Consider the following 15,188-nt stretch of genomic DNA (forward strand, 5'->3'; position numbering starts at 1 on the left):
GAAATTAACAGCAAATGATTAAGTTAGGCTTACAATAAATCACTTCGATGTATTTCTATTACAACAGCAATGTTTATCGTGAATTATCTCTGCAGTTTTTTACACTGAGGAAACCAAATTCCAGTTAGGATCAAGTCCTCACCAAACAAAAGAAAGAAAACAGTTAATCTTGGTTGGCAGCTGTAATATTCTCTGTTGGCAGTCTGACATTTATCTTAGTAAAATCCCTTCATGCCATATTTTTATAACAAAACACCTCATATGCCACGTTCAAAATGTTATATTCAATGTGTCTGAAACTTATTCTCTAGATATACTTAGATTGCTCTCTGGCAAAGTGTAATATTTAAGATGCTAAGAAACTAATTCCAAGCTTATTGAATAAACCCATACACAGTGGGCCGATCCATGATATGATGGACAAAAGCAAAGTTATGTTGTTGATACCCATCCCCAAAACAAGTATTTTTTAAGTATATTCTATATTACTACAAAGCCTATCAAGACCTTTAACAAAGTCAGACGAGGGTATTTGACCCAGGTCCTGGGCTAAAATCAGCAACTATGAAATTGCGTCATACGACCGTACCTCTGTCTAAAAAATGTGGAATAAGATATTTAATACTTAAACATTTTCACTTACTTTAACATTTGCACTTAACATTAATGCTCTCTGTAAATTATTTTTTTGTAGTAAGAATGTTTTTTTGAGGGATCACTAACAATAAAGGAACAAAGAAAGCACTTTTAATTGGGAGTTTGTAAGGCAAAACCCTTACATAACTTTTTTGTTACTGTGAACTGGATAGGTGCAAAATGCACATATATATATATGTGCAGTCAGATACCAGTCAGAGCACCCATGATGACCCCATGTCTACCGCCAAAAGTGCCTTCAATGGAGACGTGACTGGCAGAACTGGACCATGGAGCAATAGAAGAAGGTTGGCTAGTCTGATGTATCGCATTTTATTTTAGACATGGTGGATGGTCGAGTGCATGTCCTTCATTTACTTGGAAAGATGGCACTATGTGAAGAAGGAAGGCCAACAGATGTAATGTTATGCTCTGGGCAATGTTCTGCGGGGAAACCTTGGATCTTAGCATTCATGTGGATCATACTTTGACACTTACCACCTACCTAGAGATTGTTGCTGACCATGTACTCCCGTTCATGGCGATAATGTTCCATGACGACAGTGGCCTCTTTCAGCAGGATAATGCATCATGCCACACTGCAAAAATTCTTAATGAATGGTATGAGGAACGTGCCAAAGAGTTTAATGTGTTACCATCATGACAAAGTACTTCCCTTTACACAAAATAATTTGAAATTAGAAAGTTTGGGGATCCTGCTTAGATCTGGACATTTGAAGGATTATTCCTCTGAATTCTCCCAAATTAAATGTGAATGAAATGGAGACAAAAATAGCTGACCTCAAAAAACAAAACAAAAAAACCTCCATACCAACTATAGTCACAACAAGCTATTCCTGCCTAATTTTTGCCATTAGGATTTATTTTGCTAAAAGTTTGGGTTTAGTGTCCAGCCCTCTGTCCAGTGTTTGTGTGTTGGCTAGGTGTAATGTGTGTGTGCTAGATGTATCTATTGTGTGTGGTCTTTGCTGGATGTATGTAATTTGCATTTGATGTGTGCAGGCTTTATGTAATGTGTGTGTAGTGTTGTGTGCTGGCTGTAAACTTTAGTCAAAACACTTTACCAAGACCAATTAACAGTGATAGTTTACTAATGAAATACATATAGAAATTAGTGAGAGATCACTTTTTATGCATTCCTGCTATCTTTATTGTCGATTTATATTTGATATAACTTTACACTTTCCCTTTATTTAACACTGTACCTTCATGCTATATTCAGTGTTCTCTTTTTGCATTATATGACATTTTCCTTTCCCTCATGTCTTTTAACAACTGAGCCCTTAAATAGATTGCATAGATACTGTTTATCAAATAAATTCTGTAATGAAAGGGGCTCACTCACTGCTGGAGTCTTAATTACAAAGGGGGAAAAAAAAGACCCTTCATATCCAAAATCCATGTGGTTTTGGCTGAAACACGATTTTTAAAAATGCCATTGAGAAGAGGATGTTTTCAGCCATGCAGCCTTTGTAGATTTTGTACGGCTGTCAGCATCCTTCTAGATTATCTGGGCATTGACTCCTACAAAATAAGATTTCCTGGAGTTCTGCACCACTGTTTAATATGGAAATGAGCCCCCAATGTGCTGTTTGTTTTTCTTCCCGCTTCATATCCCTTGGCATTGGGTCTGTGAACTCTGCCAAGAGCATTCATTGGCCATTTTGTATGAAAATATCATTTTTTCTGGCTGCCTACAAACTGGCTACGCATGAGTTATGGCTAAGCAGTCTACTGTAACGGTGTCTTATGATTGGTTCATATCCAGAAGGGCTTAGGCCTTCTTCCACCACCACTTTTCTACATGGCCCCCCCAAGCTTGGTTTGGATCGTTGTTGTTTTCTATTTTTTTTTTTTGTCCCCTTCCTTTTCAAGACCAGTAGAGAGCGGGTGCAGGAGCCAGGTTAAACAAAGACGTGCAGTGGGAGGGAGTGAATATTAAAAACAAAACACGTTCCATGCTGAGACCTGGGGATCACCGTCTCCTCGCTCGACTCTGTCTTGGTTCAGTGTGAGACAGACCTCAGCCTCTTCTGGAGAGCTAAGCAGTGTGTATCTGGCAACTTGTGGCCTGCATAGATCAGCCTGCTTTGGGACAAAGGAATGCTAGTCGAACCACAGAGTTATTGATTCGGTTACCAAGAGTGAGAAAGCAAACAGTGGGTGCACTTCATTTACATATGTTAAGAATTGTGATTAATAATAAAGAAGTGCAAAATAATGTGTTTCTTTTACGTTGTGCGGCCCACTTGTCTTTTACCCCATCAAAATCATCCCTCTGATTTTTTTAGGCAGGTAATGGTTGTTAAATTTTAGTTTTTTTTATGCCTGTTACATAATTATTTTTGCATTTTTCCCAAATAAAATCACAGTAAATAGTTGCTTTTGATTTTTCAGTCCAGAGCCAAACTTTTACATCATTAAGATCAGTGAAATGTATGTATAAGCACACATTTTTTTAAACCCACTATTTTTTATGTACATAAGGGGGCTTTTCATGATATTCACAGTTCTGCATATGACAAGGCATTATTTGCGGATTGAAACATGGTGTGCATTGCATAGCCAAGTTGCTTTATGGGAGTTGTGAAAAGATGTCAGCATTTTGTCCAATATAGCCAAGTTGTAAAATGGACATACACACGGCGTGACAACCATATATTTTGTAACTTCACACAGAATATATATATATATATATATATTGACACATATACAAACAGGCACTGATGCAGACACATATAGATATACATAATGCAAACAGATCCAAGTATAAAGACTGACAAACTGATACACGTAAACACAGAATGGAATACTTACAGATGTACAGACCAACAGACAAATTACCCACAATACCTTGATCATAATGTGATTAATGCCAATATTATCACACTATATCAACCTTTTATACTCCTTCCTGTCTGTTTCCTGTGCAAAGGAACAGCTTTTGTTCTCATAGATAGAATAGAAAGAAAGGTTACTGGTGCCACAATTAAAACACCTTTCAAAGCCGGCCCCTATGTTGTAACACACATAGAACGGTTGAAAAAAATACTCAAGTCCATTAGGTTCAGCCTTAGAGGAAAAATAATCTTAATTGAGTCCAAAGTGGCATATTTGTATTTTTTTAATTTATAAAGTTTTTTTTTTAATACACAGATTACCAGAAATCTGATTGTACTGGTCCTGTATATAAATGTTATTAAATACCTTTTGAGGCACTTTTCTTTTTTTTCTTTTTTTTTAAAGTAAACAAGTTTAAATTCTTTAACCTTTCATCATAACTAAAATTTTCCATTCACGTAACTAATTTTGCAGCATACCACTGCACTCTTTATAGATAAACAGGTCCAAAAAATAGCACTGCATATTCGCGGTAGAGTTGAATTGAGTTATAAAGAGGCTACCACTTTTATGCATGACAGTATCTTACAGGCATAGCAACAATTTCCTGATATTGGACATGGTTGTCTTGTCTGTTGTCTATATTGACTCATATCTACCACTTGGCTGCCCAGTCGCCTAATTTGTCCATATTCCTATCTTGCACACACTGAATTACTTTACCTAGTTTTCTCTCAACTGCAAACACTGACACAGTGTCTAGGCGCTTGGTTTAGTACCCTACTAATGGAATGGCTACCTAAGTTTCAATATGTATACATTTTTAATCATTAAGGCTTGTAGGAACCAGTTTTCTGGTCTTTCAAGACTCAAACTCCTGGCATCAGGCATGCAGGCTCTAGGTTCTGCTGTAGATGATCATTATTCATCATTGACATTAGACATTTGAACCTAGCAGTAAAACCTCTAAAGAAAAATGAACTGTGGTCACTGGAACAGAACTAAACCAGAGATCAGCGTTATGAAGCATCGTAACATATACGATAGTAAACAAATTCCAACCCTCATAAAACCAGTTGCCAGGAGAAGCCATCGAACAACCAATTAGTGTGTTTCATTTAACATGAAAACATCCTTTGTGGTGACATCTGTTTTACATTGCACCATGGTATATTACTGGCTTGTCATTTCATTGCTTTGACATGTCGCATGAGCCAACTCTATTATGAGACATGATGAACAGGCAGACATCGTGAATTACTGTGGGTTCTATCTAATTCTTGGTTTAGTTTCATGTGATAAATATGCTTTAGAAATATTGCAGAGCTATGTCTTATGTTAATCCACATTTTTCTGTTCATAGGGCCAGGCCAAGAGTATAGAAATCCTGATGACTTCTAAATTGTGCCTTAAATTTGAAATTCACTTTATATAACAACAATTATCAATTTAGTGAATAACACTGTTAGTATCATAATTGGATGTATAGAACAGGTTAGGGTTTAAGGTATGACAAATGGCGTGTTATGTCATAAAACTTTGGGCTGGAGCCATGGTTTGTTTTCCACTTTATTCTGTGTTATAATAAAACAATTTTTTTAGCCTAATGTTTCTTAGTCTAATTTTTTTCTTGATGATTATTTAAATGATCAGGTTGCCAAGATAGTGTATGTTTATTTCTTTATTGCTTTGATAGCTAACCAAGGCCACCAGATGCCTTATTCCAAAGTAAATAAAAAAAATGGAATCTGAAAGGAATTTGACCTAAAAACATAAAAGTGTCTTGTAAACAGTTATGTTTGTGTTTTTAGTAGTAATTGAATGAGCAACAAACATGATTCCACGGATTCATATAATAACATCCGTATTTAGAGAAATATACTTTCAAAATGTAAGTTAGGTAGTATTATGTAAATATATACACCCAGTGAACAATAAAATCACCTGCCTAATATCATGTAGGTCCCCAAAACAGCATGTGCCCTATGATATCTGGCACCAGCATTAGCAACAGATCCTTTAAAGGGACATATTAGGCACCAAAACAACTTTATCTTAATGAAGCAGGTTTGGTGTATCGATCATGCCCCTGCAGTCTCACTGCTCAATTCTCTGCCATTTAGGAGTTAAATCAGTTTGTATACAGCCCAAGTCACACCTCCCTGCATGTGACTTACACAGCCTTCCTAAACACTTCCTGTAAAGAGAGCTCTAATGTTTAAACTTCCTTTTTTACACAGTATGTTTAATTTATAATTTAATATTTCTTCTGCTCTGTTAAGAGCCGTCTAGAACCTCAGGAGACTCATATGTGTGATTAAAGTTAAATCTACAGAGCATGATATAGACTCTTCTAATGTAAGTTAACATCTGATTAAAACATAAAACCATTTTATTCCATGCATGTGGTGTTAGTCACAGATAGGGGCGGTATGGCTCAGGCTGCATGGGCAGAAACAAAAGTGAATTCACTCCTAAAGGGCAGATAATTGAGCTGTGAGACTGAAGGGGCATAATCAATACACTTCGTTAAGCTAAAGTTCTTTTGATGCCTATAGTGCCTTTTTATGTTCTGCAAGTTGCAAGGTGAGGCCTACATGGATTGGATTTGTTGTTCCAGCACATACCACCGATGCTCACTTGGATTGAAATATGGGGAATTTGCTTGTCCTTTGGACAAGCAAATTATTTCTAAAATTTACATCTTCCTGAACCATTTATATTTTCCATTGGGTTATATGAAATGAATAATTATTCACTTTTATGGCAAGTTCCAATTAAGTTATTTCATCTCCTTATGAATCATTTGCCATACTATATTTCTAATTTATTACTCAGCAACTCTTCAGCAATGCCAGCTGTTACCATAAATCAAATACGGTTAGTGTTACACAGTAATGTAATGCCCAACCATAGCTCCTGCTAACATTCTCACCTTCACTGTGATTGGCCCTGTTGGCAAACACTTACCCACAAATGGAAATCCTCCACTTTGAAGAAGACATTCTGACTTCACTGACAGTGCATTGTGTCAGAAAAGTGGGAGACATCATTATCTTACTACATTCCTCTAGCAACTGCAAGGAATGCTTGATAGAGGAATATCCTGTAGGGGGGTTCTCCCTCTATTTCATGTCACTCAGACCTCAAGATAAACATCTAGTCATCTTGGACTTCTATGTGAAGAATTGACTGACGAGTGGGAAAGCTACTAACTTTTTATATATAAAAAGTCCATACATATATTAGCACAATGGTTAAAGAAAATTCGATGTTCTTTAATTTTTTTTAGTAACGTGTGTACTGTGACATTTACATGTTAGTTGGTACTGAGAAAAATGTATCAGAGTGCTGTGTTCTGGAAACTAGTGCAAAGATGGAAAAGGTAAGTAGTCACCAATGGAATGTTCCTGCTGGCTCCATCATGGTGACTGCCTTACTTGTAGTACTTTGCACCATTTTTCAGGACATGACACTTTGATTAATCTTACCCCATGTGTTCAGTAATGTGTTTTAAGAAATGTTTACTGTGTGTGAATGACATCACTCCTCATAAAATCTAGGATACTGAGTTTAGCTTAAAACCTTGCGAGTGGAAAAATAAATGGGCTAGGACATTACCCATAGTGATGCATTGAGGAGATGCTGAATGGGGAGCATGACAACTACCATGTAGGTGCACTAACTCACAAATGCTTCCCTATGAAATGATGAGCTCAGCCAGGGGAGGAGCGGTGGCTATTAAGAGACTTGTACAAAGGGGGACTAAAAGAGGACTAAAGGTAAGTTAAAATCTATATTTTATTATTTCTGGGTTGGCCCAATTCTAAAACTAGTTAGCATAACACTAACGTTAGGAACACATTACGATCACATGTTTGCATACCTAACGTCAGAATGTTTCTTTAAGCCTTATAGAATACCGTGTAATTATTGAGGGACTATAAAAGTATTGTCATACAGTTATCAGAATACTACTGATGACATTAAAATTCACCACTCACATATCAATTTGACATATTAGTTAAATTCTAGAGCAGCAGAAAAAAGTGAGTTTAATGTAATATTAAAAAGCAATAATGTACTGCTTTATAACACACAGTACTTATCGCTTGTAGAATTGTATTTTCAATAGGCCTTTCTGTTTTATAAAATTACAAGTAGAAAATACTGCCACGAAACATAATATGATCAGACTGTTGTTCCGGAGTAGTATGCAATGATTTCATTTTAAGCTGAAGTGTGTATATGCAGAGAATAGGTCATGGGGCCTCATGATACATTCCATCACACTGGTTCAAATGACCATTATAGGACCCCAACCAAAGGAGAAAAGGCTAATGTAAACGAAAAACTACACTAACCCTCTATCCAAACCAGTTAGGGGTGACTCCAGTGTCCTGGAAACTGATTTTTTTTAGCACATAGGCAGATCCTCCTTTCATTATTACAGCCAATCGTCTCCAAGAATCCAGCATTCCTAAAACTGACCCTGTCAATCAGAACAAATGTAAATTCTATGCTCTCTATCAATACTTGCATTTTCTACACTGCCCCTGAAAAATCCCCAACATTTCATAGAAACTAAGCTCCCAAGACAAAGATTCCATTTTCCTATTGTATGCTTCCCCACTGAATGTGCTGCTTGTTCAGTAGCTTCCTGATTTTTTTTTTTCAATGTCTATTTTAATAAATTCCCATCCATGATAAAAATATACCTTCAAGTGACATCACTCACATACAGTAACCTACTGCTGTAATCTAACATTAAAGCTTCTGGTAATAAGTATTTTAGCAAATGTTAGTTTAGCACTGATGATGTTGATTACTTGGGCTTTAGTTTTAGTGCACGATGATAAATGACACATGGTGCCCTACAATAATATGTAAAGGGATACTTCTTATGAGAAAAGCAGGAATGAGGACAAAGACGTGCATTATGCAACTTCACAAAATAAGAGTTGTACGATTGGCAGGCTAAAGATTTTCAAGCAATTTACAGTCTTTTTTTTTTTTAATCTGGGAAACATACATTATAATTTTTCTTTTTGACAGAATATGGCAAAGGTAATGTATAAATAATATTTTTCTTTTTAAAGTAGCACATCAAGTTAAAAAAAAAGAAAGAAAAGAAAAGTATAATAACAGCTGAGCTAAGTTATTGCTTGGAAAAAAACAACCCAAGAGCAATCCTGACAATAGTGCTGTATGTGCTTACATTTTTGAGTATATTATAGTGAAATATTTATTGATACATGCCATTCACCTAGAAAGAAAGAAAGGTTTGCTTCTGAATAGATTCTAAAATCTATAGGTGTTTGTCTACCTGTACACTTAGAATTATATATTAAATTATATATATAAAGTGTTACAAGGAAGTAAAGTAAGGGGTTACCCCAACTATCATAACCACTTCAATGATATGAAGTGGTCATGGTGCCCGGAGACTGTTTTTTAACCCATTAGCTGGCAGAGGTGTAACGCGCAGGTGACTAGGGCTGCATTAACATGATTGATCTACTAAATGGCAGAGAATTGAACAGTGAGACTGCAGGGTCATGATATATACACCAAAATTGCTTCATTAGGGCTAAAGTTGTTTTGGTGCCTATAGTATCCCTTTAACTGCCAGGGTTATTCACTAAAGTAAAAATTCAAGGTGAATTCAAAGTGAAATTCAAATTTTAGGTCAAAATAGCTGAACTGGAAAGATTCTCAAAGTCAACAAGGATTTCTGTTCGGCTGATTTGTCCTTAAATTTGAAATTCACCTTGCATTAATTCTCACTTTGTTAAATAACCCTGTGTGTAATAATCATCAATCCTTATGGGGAATAATTGCACAGATAATATTACCATCTATAAACTTGGTGGGTAGAAAACATGTTCTGTTCAATTGAAATAACGAGCAGATCATATTTTGTATTACATATTTGTGTATGTAAGTATGTATACACATGTATAAACATACATACAGGCTTGTCCACCTCCAAAAGTCAAAATCACAAATGGGAGTTGTGCCACTAATACGATCCAAGTTCAGTGTAAGGAGCTCTTAGAATCCACTCTTAAACAAAATTAACCCTCTAGACACTGGCCAGCACGACTTTGTTTCTTACATTTCAGACACTATCCAGACATATGGGTTTAGCAGTGATATATAAACTGATATGAAGGTTTGTGGTTTTCTTTCAGTGTTTTTGTATAGATATGTTTATTGAACTGTCATTCTTTTGTCCATAAACTTGAGGGGAGTAGTTCTTAAAACAGGCCTAGGGTGCAGAAATCACAAATCAATCTTATGGGTCATAATTCCACAAGTGTTTGTAATTCAGTGGTTATAATTTATTTAAGGCACATACCATAATATTTTCGCAACCATCCATAAGACAGGTTTTATGAATGAGCATAAGGATACAAGAGAGTTCACTAATTAAATATAGTATCCATACAGTGACGTCTATGACTTAAAAAAAATAAAAAAAATCAGATTACGGTATATATAAATTCAATATTAAAAGTAAAAATTAACAAGATATGCTTGCTTACAGCAGAGGCCCAGACTCCCCACAAAACCTGCTCATGTCTTACACAGTTCTGTTCGTGACGTAAAGCCATTCCGCTACGTAAAGAAATAGTTTGAATTGATTCTGTGAGATGTGAGCACTTCTGTTATTATACATACTTACTTATGGATAGTAAACCCACTTGTTTCTCGTGATCTACTAACAATTAGATATAAACTGCTATTGTTTTAGTTGTCAAAAACAAGAAGATACAATTATTAAAATATGTATTTATAAAATTTTCTTACCTGGCACAAACCACTGATGCACATATCCAATGATTCCGTATAGCACCTGGTGCCATCGAGGACTTTAGGAGCCAGCTCTACTACAAGAGAGGTACCCTTTGCTTGGCACTTCAAGGAGCATGGATTCTCTGGGTCGTTGTGAACAGGTAGCCATTCCCGATACTGTCCTTGATATTTCACGTCATTATGAGCTGAGCATTGCTGTGCCCGAAAATCTCCAGATTCTGCTGGGCAATCCTGTAACAGATAGAAGAAAAAAACAGGCTTCATGTTGTTGAACTTGGCAATCAGAGCACTTCTGACATTCCATTTAATTCAAAAACAGAAAGAAAAAAAAAGGAACCATTGTATCCTGTATCCATAGCTCTTTGATAAGACGCTTGTGTATGTTCATGAAATGCTAGGGTTAATAAGAATTAATAAAAAGGATTCTGGTGACATCAGTCTTTGACATCTAATAACTTAAAAATGTTAATGCCTTAGGAATTTGTTCTAACACACTCAAAATAAGTGTGTTCACTTTAAGACTAATAAACAATTGCATGATTATAAAAGAAAAACACAGATGATTATGGCTTAGGTTAAAACTACCATATCCACAGTCTTCCTTTAGATGTATTGTATTGCTTTCTGTTTGACAGCCCAAGTGTTATGAAAATATTTTGGCATTTCTATTATGCTATTACTCAGTTTTGGAACTGACGTGTCATCTTGTCAATTTTCTTTAATTAGAGTACCGGTATTTAAAAAATAATAAGAAAAGAAAAACACAACAAAACTACAGAACAATTTTCAACGTATATTTTATTAGCTGCAAAAAAATCAACTCAGCTGCTAATTATTATTATTATTTATAAAGCGCCATCAAATTCTATAGTGCTGTGCAACAGGTGAACTAACAGACATGTAATTACAACAATACGGACTGGACGCACAGGAACAGAGGGTGTTGGGGGCGCTGCTCAAACGAGCTTACATTCTAGAGGAAGAGGGGTAAAGTGACACAGGAGGTAAGGGTAGACTCATGCCCTATTTATTCAGCACTTACTCCTGTTACTGTTTTCTCCAGTCGAAAGCTTCTCAGAAAATGACTGACAAATCTGATGGGTGGTTTTATTGATATTTTTTATTTACTTTTTTTTCCCATTTGAAGCACTGTCCAGTTTTTTGGTTGTTATTGAGAGTTAACTAAAAACAGTTCGAGAATCTTTTAAACTCCTTCAGGTAAGAAAGCGCCAGGGATGTCTGGGCACCGTAACAACGTTATGTTTACGAAGTTGTTATGGTGCCCATAGTTCCTTTAAGCCTTAGAGGTGAAACTTTGTCTACTTGTTGAATGGCTGAATAAACTTAAGTGGAGTGCTGTGGACATTTGAGATTTCAAGGTACACATTTACATATAAATAAATAGAACTGCAAAGTGACAGGGTTGAAGAAACTGGGTAATCGTAATTTCTTACACATTTTCAAAAAATGCCTTTTTACCCTTCTCCCTGTGGAATTAGGAGCAAAAGGTGGCTATACTAATCATTATATTATTATTTTTCTTATTACGCAGCCTGTTTAAGTTCCTGGATGAGTAAAGTTCAATCCACTTACATCTGCAGCACTGACTCAAATGCCAGTGAGCAATCAGAAAACTGCCCAAAAGTTCTGATTTATTTCATACATGTGGGTGGGAAGTAAATAACAGTTAAAGGACATCTGCAGTGCACACTAATAAACTTGGAAGTATTTCGTCTCCTGGGTATCTTCATTGCAAATCTTTTCAAAGGAAATCCATTATCCTGTGATATTCATCCCAGCTATTCTGAGCTATGTAAGGGAATGTAAATGGGAATTCGAAGGAATACAGCCAAGTTGCGTTGATAAAAGGAAGATTATTATACGCATGTGGAATTAACATAAAATAATTACCTATCGATATGAACTGGAAGAAATATTATTGGGGGTGATGATCAGGATCATATAAATATAGGTTTTATTTGGATGATTTGATTGGCAGGAATAGTCAGTAAGACAGTGGAAGTGATGGAAAGAAGACGACATAATGGAAAGAAGCGCGAGTGTGAAAAGATAATAGATAATAAAAACGTTGCAGGGGGCCAAACCAGTAGACTAATAATATAGAGCGGGAGACTAGGCAATTAGTAAGGATAGAATACATCAATTATATCATTTTCCCGGCCATTTAGTTTAAATAGGCAAAAGTAAGGTAATGGCGACTTTAGGAGGAACATGGAGTCACTCTAAACTATTTTTCCTCTAAACAAATATAGCAGAAATGCTTTTTTGTGGCTGTCCAATCCATATATTTATCACTTGAGGCAGCAAGCTAATACTCGATACCTGTCTGCCAGATAACTGATCCACATTCTACCTGCAGTATTTCTAGATGGGATTTAATGGGATCTAATCAATTAATAAACACCTTAAACTGAGTCACGGAGAGTTGAAGCCATTGTAATTTGATTAGAATGCAAACCCAATAAGGATATCGTGATCTACGTTTTGACAATAAGCAATAGTGACCAGACCCCTAATTGTTAAGCTGCACTCAATAAGTTATAAATGGATTGCCAAAACATTATCAGGTTGATTTTATCCTAACAAGGTCTTAATGATGCCTTGCATTCCAAAATGCATCTAATTTACTTGTTGAACACAATAACATAAAACAATGTGTTCTTTGTTTATAGTTCTTTAATGAGCATTGCATACGATAAATGGTAAAATAATCACTATTGTATTATCTGATCAAGATTCTCACAAAATTGCTTTGAAATGTAGTTTTAACTATAGTACATATGTTATTGGTGCCACTATTAAATACAAGTTTTTAAATGCTTGCAAGTTTATATTCCTGCAGTTTCTAGAATTATAGAGTCTTTTAACATTGTCTCACTTTTAGGCATCTTCCAAATATGGGCATGATATAATGTTGGCAACGACAGCAGTCTCTAGATAATTTCCAGTGCTTTAAATAATAGTGGTCTTTCTTGAGTATGAAATCATAGATGTTAAAATAAATCTGCCAATAATTTTAAACATTTGCGATAAAGAGTAACTGTGACAGATATACACTCTCAATTCATAGTGGATATTAAGGGGGAGCAAAAACAGCCCCCAAACACTGTACAGATACATTGTATCTGTGTTAGTCCTGGCTCAGTAAAGCCCTCAGACCTAATCCCGTATAAATATATAAAAACGAAGAATTGTATTTTTAGAAAAAATAAATACTGCAATAATTCCAATCATAATATGCTCCCATGGCTCTCAATTATCCCCCTCGTTTTCCAGGGCCAAAGAATTCCACCTACAAAAAAAATAAAGCTGTTAAAATGATCTAATAGCTGGAGAGATATAATTGACTTTGGTAAATATATTTCCACAGGAACCACAGGCCTCAACAGTGCGTGTTTCAAATTTGCTTTATCAATATTGTTCCTTTTATGGTTTTCTCCTGTTGTTTGACTTGTTTCCCCTCAGATAATTAAATAGCATGACAGTTATTTGCTAATTGAGTTTCGTACAATATGAGTATTCGCAAACCTATAAAATATTCTAGACACCTACTGGGTGTTTTTTATTCTTATTGTAGAGTCCTCATATTTGGAGCTTCCCATAAAAATCCAGCACTGCTACTTAATATTCCAGGTTCTGCAATGATGGGTACCGGTGGAGGCTTGTCCATAGCGGTAAAAAGGGCAGCACATCACCATTTACTAGTTGCAAAACATCTGTTGTCAGTGGAAAAGATAAAGACTACAGACATTTTCTTCAGGGAGCAGGATTTAAAATGTTGTGTAAAAAAATAAATAAAGAACCTATTACTGTGTTGTGTATGCCTCTTTTTTTATTTTTATATTTTTTATGAAGGTACAAATAGTATATAATTTGTGAAAACACAGATTACATGATAATTAAAAGAAATATGTATAATATATGATGCCCATTTTATAATTTATAAAAAAAAAAAAAACTAGTAAACCCAGTGTAGAACCATTGCTGATAAGAAAAAGGACAGATGGAAATTATCCATTGAAAGGACCAAAGATCACTGTAGTCCCATCCTTAAGTATGACATAAAGTAACAACTGAAAGGGAGAAGAGTCCAATACAGAGATGAGTGTGTAGATCTTGCCATCTTTTGCAGTAAAGAGAGAGTCTGCCAGTCCCCACCGATAGCCAATGTTGGCGTCCCGTAGGGACTTTGTCACGCATGATATGATCTTCTCCACTGCAGAATGGACTTGCATAGATCTTGCAGGAACATACGTCTCTTTGAATTGAAGTGCAAGGGCCTCCTAGATTTAAAAACCTCCAGAACAGCCAATTTATCTGTAAATGTTATAAAGCAGAACATCCCTGGGAGCACCAGCTAGCACTCTTGAAGATTTTTAAAGGTACGAGCAGCAATTAATATGAACAGATTTCAGCTGCCTTAGTGGCCAGATAGTAGCCTGTAAGCGACAAAGTGTGACAATTCTTTTGCTTCTACGTCCTCAGCAATGCTCTGTACTTTTAGGTCATTTTGTTTCTGATAGCTGATCAGAGTAACCAATCGAAGCTGCATCTTTTGGTGGGAGGCCTGTATGTGAGTAACTTGCTCTGTTGTGCCAAAATGGCTCTGAGCCATTGAAGAAATATCTTCCTTTTCTGTCTGCACTCTAGCGATAACAGCTGTAATCTCTTCCTTTACCACTGACAAATCTGCATTAAAAAATGACTATGTTTTTCATTAAATCCACTATCTCACATTTAGTAGCTAGAGAGTCTACCTTTGTGCGTTAGGTGAGTATACCAATCCCCTGTGATCAGGAAACTAGTCAAGGTTGTCAAAAAACTCTTCCTCAGATAAATATGAACAGTCT

The 15,188-nt window shown here is 35.9% G+C and overlaps 1 protein-coding gene across 2 annotated transcripts in view; it reads right to left on the reverse strand.

Moving 5' to 3' along the window:
• The window catches only part of ADAMTSL1 (ADAMTS like 1), a 918,974-nt gene that overhangs the window by 225,486 nt on the left and 678,300 nt on the right, over positions 1 to 15,188 (reverse strand). For both annotated transcript variants that reach the window (XM_063455242.1, XM_063455243.1), the window contains one exon: positions 10,312 to 10,548. In XM_063455242.1, coding sequence (XP_063311312.1) covers positions 10,312 to 10,548 — 237 coding nt within the window. The remainder of the gene's footprint in view (positions 1 to 10,311; positions 10,549 to 15,188) is intronic.

This window comes from Pelobates fuscus, chromosome 5, assembly GCF_036172605.1.
Source record: "Pelobates fuscus isolate aPelFus1 chromosome 5, aPelFus1.pri, whole genome shotgun sequence".
NCBI classification, from domain to species: domain Eukaryota; kingdom Metazoa; phylum Chordata; class Amphibia; order Anura; family Pelobatidae; genus Pelobates; species Pelobates fuscus.